The sequence below is a fragment of the Mandrillus leucophaeus genome, unplaced genomic scaffold (genome assembly GCF_000951045.1).
Source record: "Mandrillus leucophaeus isolate KB7577 unplaced genomic scaffold, Mleu.le_1.0 Scaffold237, whole genome shotgun sequence".
NCBI classification, from domain to species: Eukaryota; Metazoa; Chordata; class Mammalia; order Primates; family Cercopithecidae; genus Mandrillus; species Mandrillus leucophaeus.
Genome location: NW_012102443.1, coordinates 657,761 through 671,222, shown reverse-complemented (window position 1 = coordinate 671,222; position 13,462 = coordinate 657,761). Strand labels below are relative to the sequence as shown.

The following is a 13,462-nucleotide window of genomic DNA, read 5'->3' as shown; positions in this document are numbered from 1 at the left end:
GGGGAAGCGCTGGGCACAGAATCCACAGCAGGGGGAGCGAGCCACCATGGCTAGGCGGGGAAGTGCTGAGCGCAGAGTCCACACACAGCAGGAGCAAGTCTGGTCTGTTAGAACAACAGAGCGCCCCTGAAGCTGACTTGTCTGTACAGACCTGTGTGGCCAATACTGAGGGACATTAGGAAGCAGGACTTAGGACCTGGGATTTGGGGGTGAAGCTAGACCAGAGAAGAGCACACCCAGAGAACCACAGCCTGGCTCACACCCCCCGGGGGCCTCAGATTCTTCTTCACAGGGCCGCTGAGTCACTTCTTCTACCTCTTCATGGAACACTGGATCCCTCCAGAGGTCCCCCTGGCAGGGCTCAGGAGGCTCCTCCTGGACCGCCTCGTCTTTGCACCGGCCTTCCTCATGTTGTTCTTCCTCATCATGAACTTTCTGGAGGTGGGTGTCTGCCGCAGCACTTACTGCAGCTCTTCGTTCAGCACAGGGATTCTTCACCTGACATTCCTGGCAGAGTTCAGAGGGTCTGCAAACTTTTCACTCAAATTGAAATTTTGCCTTTTCCTTTATGAATACAGGAAGCGAACGTCTAGTATTGGCAGGACCTGTTTGTACCCAGTACAGTCACTTTATTTATTTATTTAAAGGCAGGGTTTCACTCTGTCACCCAGGCTGCAGTGCAGTAGCACAATCACAGCCCACCGCAGCCTCAAACTCCTGGGTTCAAGCAATCCTCTTGCCTCAGCCTCCCAAGTAGCTGGGACTACATGTGTGTGCCACCACACACAGCTAATCAGATATTTTTATATCACATATTAGTTGTTACAGATATCTCGAAATATCATTTATGCTCATTACTACTTGGACCTGCCATTAGAGGTCTTGTCACTGTGTAAAGAAAGAAACAGGCCGGGTGCAGTGACTCATGCCTGTAATCCCAGCACTTTGGGAGGCTGAGGCCAGTGGATCACCTGAGGTCAGGAGTTTGAGACCAGCCTGGTCAACATGGCGAAACCTCGTCTCTACTAAAAACTACAAAAATTAGCCAGGCATGGTGGTGGGCGCCTCTAATCCCAGCAACTTGGGAGGCTAAGGCAGGAGAATCGCTTGAAGCCGGGAGGCGGAGGTTGCAGTGAGCTGAGATTGCGCCATTGCACTCCAGCCTAGGTGACAGAGCAAGACTCTGTCTCAAAAAAAAAAAAGAAAGAAAGAAACAGGGCCGGGTATAGTGGTGCACGCCTGTAATCCCAGCACTTTGTGAGGCCAAGGCCAGTGAATAGCTTGAGGCCAGGAGTTCGGGACCAGCCTGGGCAACATGGCAAAAACCAATCTCTCCAAAAATTAAAAAATGGGCCAGTGTGGTGATGTGCACCTGTAGTTCCAGCTATTCGGGAGGCTAAAGTGAGAGGATCCCTTGAGCCCAAGATGTGGAGGCTGCAGTGAGCAGAGATCGAGCCACTGCACTCCAGCCTGGGCAACAGAGCAAGACCCTGGTTCAAAAGACAAAATAAAAAAATAGAAATAAACACATTAGTCTGTCAAAATTTCTTCTGAATATTTTGATAACTGTGTTTCAGTATTACTGGTTCCTTTGTAGTCCTATTTTATTTATTTATTTATTTATTTATTTTTAATTATTTTTTTTTTTTGAGACAGAGTCTCACCCTGTTGCCCAGGCTGGAGTGCAGTGGCGCAATCTCGGCTCACTGCAGCCTCCACCTCCTGGGTACAAATGATTCTCCTGCCTCAGCCTCCTGAGTAGCTGGGATTACAGGAGCCCGCCACCACACCCAGCTAATTTTTGTATTTTCAGTAGAGATAGGGTTTCACCATGTTGACCAGGCTTGTCTTGAACTCCTGACCTGATGATCCACCTGCCTCGGCCTCCCAGAGTGCTGGGATTATAGGTGTGACCCACTGCGCCTGGCCATATTTTATTTTATACATTATAAAACATGATTCTGAGAAGGGGGTCCACAGGCTTCACTAAACTGCCAAAGAGATCTGTGGCACAAGAAGTTTGAGATCCCTGATGATGACAGAAGCCTGTGCAAATTCTGGGCCTGGAAGTTTACCTACCGGCATAATCCCAGTTGGAATCCAACATGTGGGAGACGTGTTCACCTGCACTCAGCAGATGTGTCTGTTCTGACTGTCCCACCTTCCCCGTTGACGAGCACCTTCAAATCCTCACCGTCTCTAGGAGCACTGGCCGGGTGGTGCTGTGTGTCTGAGACGTGTCACCTTCTTTTTTTTTTTTGAGACGGAGTCTCACTCTGTCGCCCAGGCTGGAGTACAGTGACGTAATCTCAGCTCACTGCAACCTCCGCCTCTTGGGTTCAAGCAATTCTCTGCCTCAGCCTCCGGAATAGCAGGGATTGCAGGTGCCCGCCACTACGCCCAGCTAATTTTTTTGTATTTTTAGTAGAGGCGGGGTTTCACCACCAGGTTGGTATTGAACTCCTGACCTCGTGATCCACCCGCCTCAGCCTCCCAAAGTGCTGGGATTACAGGTGTGAGCCACCGCACCCAGCGTCACCTTCTGTCCTGAAAGTAATTTGTTTTAACCAATCACTTCTCCATACAGAAGTTCTAAAGGTTCATGTATTCAAATATGACATTATTTTCCTTCATGCCTTTCCTTACAGGAAGATAACAGAAATATTCTCCTATACTTTCCTCTGGTATCCGTATGGTTTTACTTGTGTACAGTAGGAGACAGATGTCTGTATGGATTTTTCTACTTACATAGCAAATTTTCTCATTACCATTTATTGGGCAATCCCCAGTATTTTGAAATATTCTCATTTCCAGCTGTACCGGCAATTATCTGGACTCTTTGTTCTTTTGCTGGATTATTTTCTTTTTTTTGAGATGGAGTCTCGCTCTGTCGCCGAGGCTGGAGTGCAGTGGTGCAGTCTCGGCTCACTGCAACCTCCACCTCTCGGGTTCAAGTGATTTTTATGCCTCAGCCTCCAGAGTAGCTAGGACAACAGGCGCCCACCACCATGCCCGACTAGTTTTTGTATTTTTAGTAGCAATGGGGTTCCTCTGTGTTGGCCAGGCTGGTCTCAACCTCAAGTGATATGCCCGCCTTAGCATTACAGGTGTGAGCCACCGCACCCAGCTTTCCCCCTTACTTTAAACAAGAAAATATTTAAGCATTTCTTTAAAATTTTTTATTAGTTTGTATATACTTAGAGGGTACGAGTGCAAATTTCTTATGTGACTGTGCTGTGGTGACGTCTGAGCTTTTAGTTCCCATCACCCAAGTAGTCAGTGGTGATTTTCAACCCTCCTGCCCTTGCCACCTTTTCAAGTCTCTGGTGTCTGTTATTTCCCTCTGTTGGTCCATGTGTACCCACTGTTTAAACCCCACTTATGAGTGAGAACATCTGCTGAGGCAGGAAGGTCACTTGAGCCCAGGATGTCGAAACCAGCCTGGGCAACAGGTGAGACCCCTTCTCTACAAAAAAATTAAAAATCAAAGGGTTGTGTTGGCACATGCCTGTAGTCCCAGCTACTCAGGAGGCTGAGACTGAGGCTTGATGCCAGGAGGTTGAGGCTGAGTGAGCCGTGATCACACCCACTGCACTCCAGCCGGCATGGGCAACAGAGTGGAGACGGTGAGACCCTCTCTGGAAAAACAAAAGTGGGAACAAGCAGTGTTTGACTTTCCATTGGTGAGTTGTTTCGCTTGGGATAATGGCTCCTGGTTCAGTCTGTGTCACTGCCAAAGACATGCGCCTTTTTTTTTTTTTTTTTTTTTGACACAGAGTCTTGCTGTTTGGTCCAGGCTGGAGTGTAGTGGTGTAATCTCATCTCACTGCAACCTCCGCCCCCCAGGTTCAACAATTTTCCTGCCTCAGCCTCCCAAAGTGCTGGGATTACAGGCGTGAGCCACCGTGCCCGGCCGAGTTCATTCTTTTTTTATAGCAGAGTAGTGTTCCGTGGTATATTTATGGCACTTTTTCTTTATCCAGTCCTCTGTTGGGGGACATTTAGGTTGATTCCATGTGTTTGCTGTTGTGGATAGCCCTGTGATAAACATACGAGGCAGGGATTTTTTGATACGATTCTTCCTTGGGGTAGAGGCCCAGTAGTGGGATTGCTGGATTGAATGGTGGTTCTATTTTTAGTTTTTTGAGAAATCTCCATACTGTTTTCCAGAAAGGCTGTACTAATTTGCATTCCCACCAGCAGTATGTAAGTGTTCACTTTTCTCCACATTCTTGCCAGCATCTATTGTTTTTTGACCTTTTTTTTTTTTTTTGAGACGGAGTCTCGCTCTGTCGCCCAGGCTAAAGTGCAGTGGCCCGATCTCAGCTCACTGCAAGCTCCGCCTCCCGGGTTTACGCCATTCTCCTGCCTTAGCCTCCCGAGTAGCTGAGACTACAGGCGCCCGCCACCTCGCCCGGCTAGTTTTTTATATTTTTTAGTAGAAACGGGGTTTCATCAGGTTAGCCAGGACGGTCTCGATCTCCTGACCTCATGATCCGCCCGTCTTGGCCTCCCAAAGTGCTGGGATTACAGGCTTGAGCCACCGCGCCCGGCCGACCTTTTTCTTTTTTGAGGCAGAGTTTCACTGTGTTAGCCAGGGTGGAGTGCGGTGGCGCGATCTCGGCTCACCACAACCTCTGCCTCCCAGGTTCAAGTGATTCTCCTGCCTCAGCCTCCTGAGTAGCTGGGATTACAGGCACACGCCACCACGCTCGACTAATTTTTGTTTTTTTTTTTTTTAGTAGAAACTGGGTTTCACCGTGTTGGTCAGGCTGGTCTCAAACTTCTGACCTCGTGATCCGCCCGCCTCAGCCTCCCAAAGTGCTGAGATTCCAGGCATGAGCCACCGCGCCTGGCCACTTGACTTTAATAATAGCCATTCTGACTGGCGTGAGGTGGTATCTCATTGTGGTTTTAATTTGCATTTCTCTGATGATTAGTGATGTTGAATATTTTTTCATGTTTCTTGGCCACTTGTTTTTCTTCTTTTGAAAAATGTTCACGTCCTTTGCCCAGTTTTTTAATAAGGTTATTCATTTCTTTCTTGTTAAGTTGTGTGAGTTCCTCGTAGATTCTGGATAACAGCCCTTTGTAGGATGCATAATATGCATATATTTTTTCCCATGCTGTAGATTGTCTGTTGATTGTTTCTTTTGCTGTGCAGAAGCTTTTTTGTTTAATGAAGTCCTGTTTGTCTGTTTTTGGTTTTGCTGTATTTGCTTTTGAGGACTTAGTCACAAATTCTTTGTCTTTGGCTGACGTCCAGAGGAGTTGCTCCTAGGATCTTCATGATTTCAGGGCTTGGGTGCAGGTCTTGAATCCACCAGCTGACATTTAGAATCAACTTACTGGGGTCCTTTTTTTTTTCCCGTAACTCCTAACAAGTTTTGATTGGAAAGACATCGACTTTGGAGGTTATTTGGGAGGAACTGACAGCATAGCTCTGAGTAGCAGTTCTGGTGCCCAGGGCCAGCCTTGGGAGTCACCTCCTCCAGCTGTCCTCAAGGAGTGATGGGCCGGGACACACATCACTGCCAGCGTGAGCAGGCTGCTGTCTGGCATCTCACTGATCATTTTCCATCTTACTGGTTGGCTCCTTAGAGCCGCAGTGCTGAGTACACGTGTGTGCTGTCTGCATACACACAGAACAAAACCCAATAGCAGTTTAAAAACCATCACGTTAGGGTTTGGGTGCCCGGAATTCAGTTCTGATGGGCAGTGAGATTGTTCACCACCTGCCTTCCCTCCTTTGCAGGGGAAAGACGCCTCAGCCTTCGCTACCAAGATGAGGGGGGGTTTCTGGCCAGCGCTAAGGATGAACTGGAGGGTGTGGACGCCAGTGCAGTTCATCAACATCAACTACATCCCTCTGAAGGTGAGGGCCATGGGGCTCAGCCTCTGCCAACATTACTTTCTGTCAGCATTTTCCTTCCTTCCTTCCTTCCTTCCTTCTTTCCCCTTCCCCTCTCTTTTTTCTTTTCTTTTTTTTTTCTTTTTCTTTCTCTTTTTCTTTTTCGTTTTCTTTTCTCCTCTTTCTGCTGTAGTTTCCACTGGACTTGGTGTCACCGTGTCTAGACTCCTCAGCCAGCCTTGGATTTTGCCCGTGACCCTGAATCATTGCTAGTTCTGGATTCAGAAAGCAACACACAAGGGTGTCCAGAGTGGGTGTCTTTGCCTCTTCTGTTTGTTCAGCAAATTCTCATTAAAAGCCCTCATGCCAGGGATGCCCTTGAGTTTCCTAGCCTTTGAAACATTCCCAGTTCCAGGAGTGTACATTCAGGCAACTTGAATCTATGCTCCTGGGTTGCAGTCCTCAAACTCAACCCAAATAAACTCTAGTTATACTTAGAAAAAAAAGACCGTCACGGTAGCTCACGCCTGTAATCCCAAAACTATGGGAGGCTGAGGCGGCCACATCACTTGAAGCCGGGAGTTCGAGACCAGCCTGGCCAACATAGCAAAAACCCCATCTCTACTAAAAATACAAAAGTTAGCTGGGCATGGTGGCAGGTGCCTGTAGTCCCAGCTACTCAGTGGGCTGAGGCACAAGAATCGCTTGAACCTGGGAGACGGAGGTTGGAGTGAGCTGAGATTGCACCGCTGCACTCCAGCCTGGGCAACAGAGTAAGACCCTGTCTCAAAAAATAAATAAAATGTTAAAAAGAAACAAAGCATTCGTGGTCCCTGGGCTCATGAATTACAGCTGAGCCTGAAGGCAGGCACTGTGCGGCCATGGGTCCTGCCGCTGACCTGGAAGGGCTGCCTCACCTGGACGAGGGGTGGGCCTGTCCAGGTGCAGAGTGAAGACCTTCTGGGGAAACTGAGCGTTTCCGCTATCCTGTGCATGAAGGAGCTGCTGTGGGGACTAAGTCAAAGGTGTCAGATTGGGGCTGGGCTGGTGGAGCGGAGGCTGGAGCCCCAGGCTCTGCCACGGGGATCAAGTGTCTTTATGCACAGCCCGGGTCCCCAGGACCACTCCCACACTGGGAGGATGGGGTGCAACGCCCCCTGCAGCATGGCAGGACACCCCAGGATGCTGCAGGAGGAGACCTGGCAGAGTCTGCAGGAGCCACGTGCTTCCCTCCCCCACAAGGTGTGCCACCTATCAGGGTTTTACTGGCACTCGTGGGCAGGCATCCCTGCCTGCTGCCCCAAAGCTCCAGACCCCTAGAAAGACAGCAGCTGTGTGGAGCCCGCATTGTTGGTGCAAACAGTACAGACACAGGCCCCTTCTGGGAAAGGTGGGTACCATCCCAGCCCAGGCTGCCACTAGGGAGGACCTGGACAGGCCTGCAGTGGCTGGAACTCAGCTATAGAGAGCCTTCCTGCATTAGCACCGGCTCTGAGCCCTGCCCAGGAGGGAGGAGAGGACCAGGGTGACCCCCGAGGGAGAGGAGGGAGGCGGCCCAGTGTGCACACACACTGCACACACCACAAACACACACACCAGGAAGCAGCAGGAAAACAGGGGCGCACATAGACAGGACAAAGAGGCGGTTCACCCTTAGCCAAAGTTGCCAGGAGTTAAAGCAAAATAAAAACAAAATTTCCTTTGGCTTTAACAGTGGCCCTTCCCAGAGCAATTTCAGCTCCATGGGGCTGAAGCCAGATTGCTTTGAAGAGTGGGTGGGAATTATTTTAAAACTCACAAGTCTAGAACATGATCTCAAAGTTTGTGGAGACCAGGCATGGTGGCTCATGCCTGTAATCCCAGAACTTTGAGAGGCCGAAGCAGAAGGATCACTTGAAGCCAGGAGTTTGAGACCAGTCTGGGCAACATAGTGAGACCCCATCTCTATTTTATAAAAATGAATTTTAAAAAGTTTGAGAGGAGGTGAGGAGAAGCGATGGAAGAAGGCTGGGTGGCGGAGGGGGTTCTCACACTCAAGAGATGCGGACGTGGTGGGTGCAGACGTGAAGCTGCTTGTGGGATGGGCAAACACCCATGTCCAGAAAGAGCGGCTCTGCGGGGTCCCCTAAGGAGGCAGGTGGATGCGAGTCCCCCGCACACTCACCATGGTGCTTGGGACAGAGGCCCCACCCTCTGTGATGAGAGAGGAGAGAAAGGGACAGCTGAGCGGAGAGGAGAGTGGGACATCCTGCCTCAAGCCCCTATGTGCCTCTCCTCTGGAGGGCCAGGGGCTGGGACTGAGGGGAGAGGAAGCCAGGTGGGCATTGTGAGGGGATACAGAAGGGGCAAGTTTGGCCACATGGAGGATGGGAGAGCACGCTGACTGCAGAAACAAAGACTTCTGGGCAGAGGGGGCTGGGGCTTGTCAGCATCTGGGGAGGTGAGAAGGCAGGAAGGATAAAGAATTTTCCAGGGAGTGTGACTGAAGAACAGTAGGCTAAGGAAGCTACAGCTATAGGCCACCGGTTCTCGGGAATTTAGAGAAGGAAGTAGAGACAGGTGAGAAGACAGACTGGCCGGGAGCATGGAGGATCTGGGATGGAAGAGGGGAGAGCCAGGAAGCCGCGCCTCTGAGCAGCGTGGGGGCAGAGTCGCCATCCTAGGTGTGTGCAGGTGGGTGAGGAAGCGGCATTCATTCAGCAAGTGTTTCCTGAGCAGTGGCTGTGTGCCGTGCTGCCAGACTCGGGGACGCGGTGACTAACCAGACAGACAGGCTGCTACTTTCATAGCACCACATGCCAGGGAGAGACAGCACCAGGCCAGGGAATTCTGGGGCAGGGTGAAGCTGCTGAGTCACCAAAGCAGGGCAGTGGGATGGCGATGGTTAGAGAGGAGAGAAGGTCTGGGGCCCCTCCCCTGTTCGTCAGCTGTGTCCCCCGAGGAGGATGCAGCCACCTGCATGATGGCTGGTCCTGGAGTGAGAGAGGCCGAACCAGGAGCTAAGGTGTGCAGTGAAGTGGGAAAAAGGAGCGTGACTTGGCTTTGGGATTCCTGGGCCGCTGTAGCCTGTGAACACTGTAACTAGGGGACCATTTTTCTTCTCCACTCTTCTCTGCTAGGGGCCTAGCACAGCATTTGGTACAAACAGAGGCTCAGTAAATGCAGTAATGGATGGGTGGTTGGACCAGCCGACAACCCGTTCAAACGGGTAAACGAATGACTGGGTGACTGAGGCTCGATAACTGGCCACGGCCTCCCACTGACCGTGGTCCATCGAACTGTTCTTTTTGGCAGTTCCGGGTGCTCTTCGCCAACCTGGCAGCTCTGTTCTGGTATGCCTACCTAGCCTCCCTGGGGAAGTGACGATCGCTGGGAGAACATCAGATGCACTGCGGACGTGGGTCTGGGGGTCTCACCCGCCCAGCGAGAGCAGAACCAACCCAGTCAGGACGTCACTGCCTCTAAATCAGGTGATTCAAGATGCCCGAAAATGATGGATAGAGAAACAGAAATCTCTTAATGTCAGAACCTTGTGTTTTAAAAAGGCAGTCGCTGACTTCAGCTGGTGCTGCCCCAGAAACTTAACATTTGGTAGAGGCAATTTCAATTGTTACTGTGTACCGAATTAGGATCACAATAAACAATAATGTAGGCTCTTCAATGGTGACTTTAATCTCTCAGAACAATTGCTGTTGCTTTGAAAGAAATGCATAGTCAGATTTTTTTAAATTTTCGTGTGTGTGGTACGACACATAAAACAGAAAATTTACCACGTAGCTGGTCGTGGTGGCTCATGCCTGTCATCCCAGTACTTTGGGAGGCAGAGGCAGGAAGATTGCTTGAGGCCAGGAATTTGAGACCAGCCTGGGCAACACAGTGAGACCTCATTTCTACAAGAAAAAAAAAAAAATACACACACACACCCCCCTGGGACATCTTCCTGCCGCAGCCTCCCAAGTAGCTAGGATTATAAGTTCCCACCATCACACCCAGCCACACCTGGCTGTGTTTTTTTTTTTGTAGAGATGGGGTCTTCCTGTGTTGCCCAGGCTGGTCTTTGAATTCCTGGGATTACAGGTGGGAGCAACTGCACTGGGGCTCTTTCCTTTTTTTTTTTTTTTGAGACGGAGTCTCGCCCTGTCATCCAGGCTGGAGTGCAATGGCGCAATCTCAGCTCACTGCAACCTCTGCCTCCTGAGTTCAAGAGATTTCTCCCGTCTCAGCCTCCTGAGTAGCTAGGATTACAGGTGCACACCACCATGCCCGGCTAATTTTGTGTGTCTTTAGTAGAGAAGGGATTTTGCCATGTTGGCCAGGCTGGTCTCAAACTCCTGACCTCATGATTTGCCTGCCTTGGCCTCCTGAAGTGCTAGGATTACAGGCATGAACCACCATACCCGGTCCTCTTTCCTTTTAAAAAAGGCTGACTTTTGATTGTCCTTAAGATTCTTTAAAAAAAAAAATAAAAATAGGCCAGGCTCGGTGGTTTACCCCTGTAATCCCAGCACTTTGGGAGGCTGAGGCAGACGGATCACTTGAGGTCAGGAGTTCAAGACCAGCCTGGCCAACATAGTGAAACCCTATCTCTACCAAAAATATAAAAAATTAGCAGCTGGGCGCAGTGGCTCATGCCTGTAATCCCAGCACTTTGGGAGGCCAAGGCAGGTAGATCACGAGGTCAAGAAATTGAGGCCATCCTGGCTGACATGGTGAAACCTTGTCTCTACTAAAAATACAAAAATTAGCCGGGCGTGGTGGCGGGTGCCTGTAATCACAGCTACTCGGGAGGCTGAGGCAGGAGAACAGCTTGAACCTGGGAGGCAGAGGTTGCAGTGAGCCAAGATCACTCCACTGCGCTCCAGCCTGGTGACAGAGCGAGACTCCGTCTTAAAAAAAAAAAAAATTAACTGGGTGTGATGGTGCACGCCTGTAATCCCAGCTACTTCGGAGGAGGCCGAGGCAGGAGAATCACTTGAACTGGGAAGGCAGAGGTTGCAGTGAGCCAAGATCACGCCACTGCACCCCAGCCTGGGCGACAGAGTGAGGCTGTCTCAAAAAAATATATAAATAAAATAAAAAATAAACATAGGGCTGGGTGCAGTGGCTCACGCCTGTAATCCCAGCACTTTTCAAGGCCGAGGCAGGCGGATTACGTGAGGTCAGGAGCTTGAAACTAGCCTGGCCAACGTGATGAAACCCCCTCTCTACTAAGAAATAATAAAATAAAAATTAAAAACTTAAAAGGCTGAAACATTCCCATGTGCATGGACTGCATCTTGCCTGTCCGTCTGTCCGTCAGTGGCTAGACTGTTTCTAGCTCCCGGGTGCCGTGAAGGACGTGGCGGTGAAGACGGCGGCACTAATGCCTGCTCACGTCCTGCTTGCCGCGGTTGTTCAAAGAACTGCTCTTTCAGTTCAGAATATTTAAGGTGGGGCCGTACCCAAAGGAAGCTTAGGGCATTTGCAGAAGTAACAGATGCTCTTGCAATTGATGTGGAAGGTGACAACTCTGACTGTCCCTCTAACTTGCCACTTCCCAGTGAGTCCCACCCCGCTGCCGTGACGGAGGATTAAGAACCTGGATCTCAGAGCAGATTCTGGGTTAGAATCCAGAGATCACAGTACTGACGCCGCTCAGGGTTGCTTTGTGCCAGACCTCTTCTGAGAGCTGCGCAGGGTTGGCATTACGCATCCTGCAGCAGCCCGGAGGGAGGTGCCGTTGTTCTCTCTGCTCCACATGTGGGGAATGCAAGACCCCTCAGCTAGCAAGAGACGAGTCCTGATTCAGAGGCAGTCAGCCAGGTCCTCAGCCACCGTCTTTACCACCTCATCACAGGGCATCAGAGTGTCACGGCAAGGCAAGGTCAAGAGAATTCACTGGAGAAGATTTCGCATGATGTTATGTGGCTTACCACAGCCCGCATCCGGTCAGTTCGCTGAACACCCCTTTACTGAGTACTGTCAGGCACACGGGAGAGCGGAGACCGGCAGCTTTTAGTTTCACCCTCTTGAATAGTCATCAGAAAACAGGCTTTTTTTTTTTTGAAGCGGAGTGTCGCGCTGTCGCCCAGGCTGAAGTGCAGTGGCGTGATCTCGGCTCACTGCAAGCTCCGCCTGCCATGTTCACACCATTCTCCTGCCTCAGCCTCCCGAATAGCTGGGACTACAGGCGCCGCCACCACGCCCGGCTAATTTTTTGTATTTTTAGTAGAGACGGGGTTTCATCGTGTTAGCCAGGATGGTCTCAACCTCCTGACCTCGGGATCCGCCTGCCTCGGCCTCCCAAAGTGCTGGGATTACAGACGTGAACCACCGTGCCCCACAGAAAGCAGGCATTTATGAGTGGTTAAATGATCTGGCAATAGTTCGAGGAAGAAAAGCACTTCTTCCTATACGTAGGTCTGAGTGCCTTGAACAAATCATATTTTAATTATATTTGAACAAAATGAATCCATAAGAAAGTCTATAAAACTGCACTGAGTTCGAGTACCAGAATTCGTCACGTGTCACCCTAGGACTTCTTTCCCTCCAAGCACGCCGTCCCTTGACCCTTTTTACTGAAATGAGATGGTAATGGAAGGACTTCAAGAAGCAAAAACAGTCTCTTGAGACAGAGGAAAGGGTTTCTTTACTTCCTAAGGAACGTAGTGCCTGCAATGCCCAGATATGACTCGTACAGCATTGCCCTTTACATAGAAAAGAAGCCGTGTACAAGTTCAGATGGTCCAGAGCCCCAGGTCCAGCTCAGCTCAGCCGAGAGTGGAGGAGCTGATGCAGCTGCTTCCACCAAAGCCTCACGGCACAGCAGAGGCCCTGCCCCAAGTGTGTGGGGAAGTGGGTGTGGCAGGGTGACCTCTTCATCTGACTTCCTCAGGGCAGAAAATAAACACCCACTGTGACAATGACAGATCTCACCCTGCCTGGGATACCAAGGATCAGGTTTCTTGGAGAAACACAAGGCCAGTAAGCATGATTTCTAAGCAAGGGGCCGGGGCAAGGGATTCACATTCTTCCCTGTGCTGAGGAACAGCCTGTCTTTCCTTTTTAATGGGCAGAGCAGTGGGTATCTCTTGCTCTCTGGCACAACAGTGATGAGTCTGTGGGATGGGAATGTTAGCCGTGCTGTCACCCAGCATATTCGTTCCCTACGATGCTCTCAAATTTCCACAAACTCAACAGCTTAAAACAGGCTTCGAACTTTGGTTCTGGTGGTCAGAAGTCCAAGATGGGTTTCATGGGGCTAAAATCAGGGCAGCTGGGCACAGTGGCTCACACCTCTAATCCCAGCACTTTGGGAGGCCAAGGCAGGAGGATCACGTGAGGAGTTTGAGACCAGCCTGGATAACACAGAGAGGTCCCATTTCTACAAAAAATTAAAAAATAACTAGCTGGAAATGGTGCCATGCACCTGTGTACTCAAAGGCTGAGGCAGGAGGATCGTTCGAGTTCAGGAGGTCAAGGCTGCAGTGAGCTGTGATTGTGTCGCTGCACTCCAGTTAGGGTGACAGAGTGAAGCCCTGTCTCTATTAAAAAAAAAAAAAAAAAAAAAAGTTGGGCGCAGTGGTTCAGGCCTGTACTCCCAGCACTTTGGGAAGCCGAGGCTGGCAGATC

The 13,462-nt window shown here is 50.3% G+C and overlaps 1 protein-coding gene across 1 annotated transcript in view; it reads left to right on the top strand.

Moving 5' to 3' along the window:
• PXMP2 (peroxisomal membrane protein 2, 22kDa) overlaps window positions 1–9,518 on the top strand; it is a 12,953-nt gene extending 3,435 nt beyond the window's left edge. Inside the window, exons 3-5 of the mRNA XM_011982227.1 lie at window positions 279–441; window positions 5,756–5,875; window positions 9,146–9,518. Coding sequence (XP_011837617.1) covers window positions 279–441; window positions 5,756–5,875; window positions 9,146–9,214 — 352 coding nt within the window. The 3' untranslated portion in view covers window positions 9,215–9,518. The remainder of the gene's footprint in view (window positions 1–278; window positions 442–5,755; window positions 5,876–9,145) is intronic.
• Window positions 9,519–13,462: the final 3,944 nt, after the last annotated feature.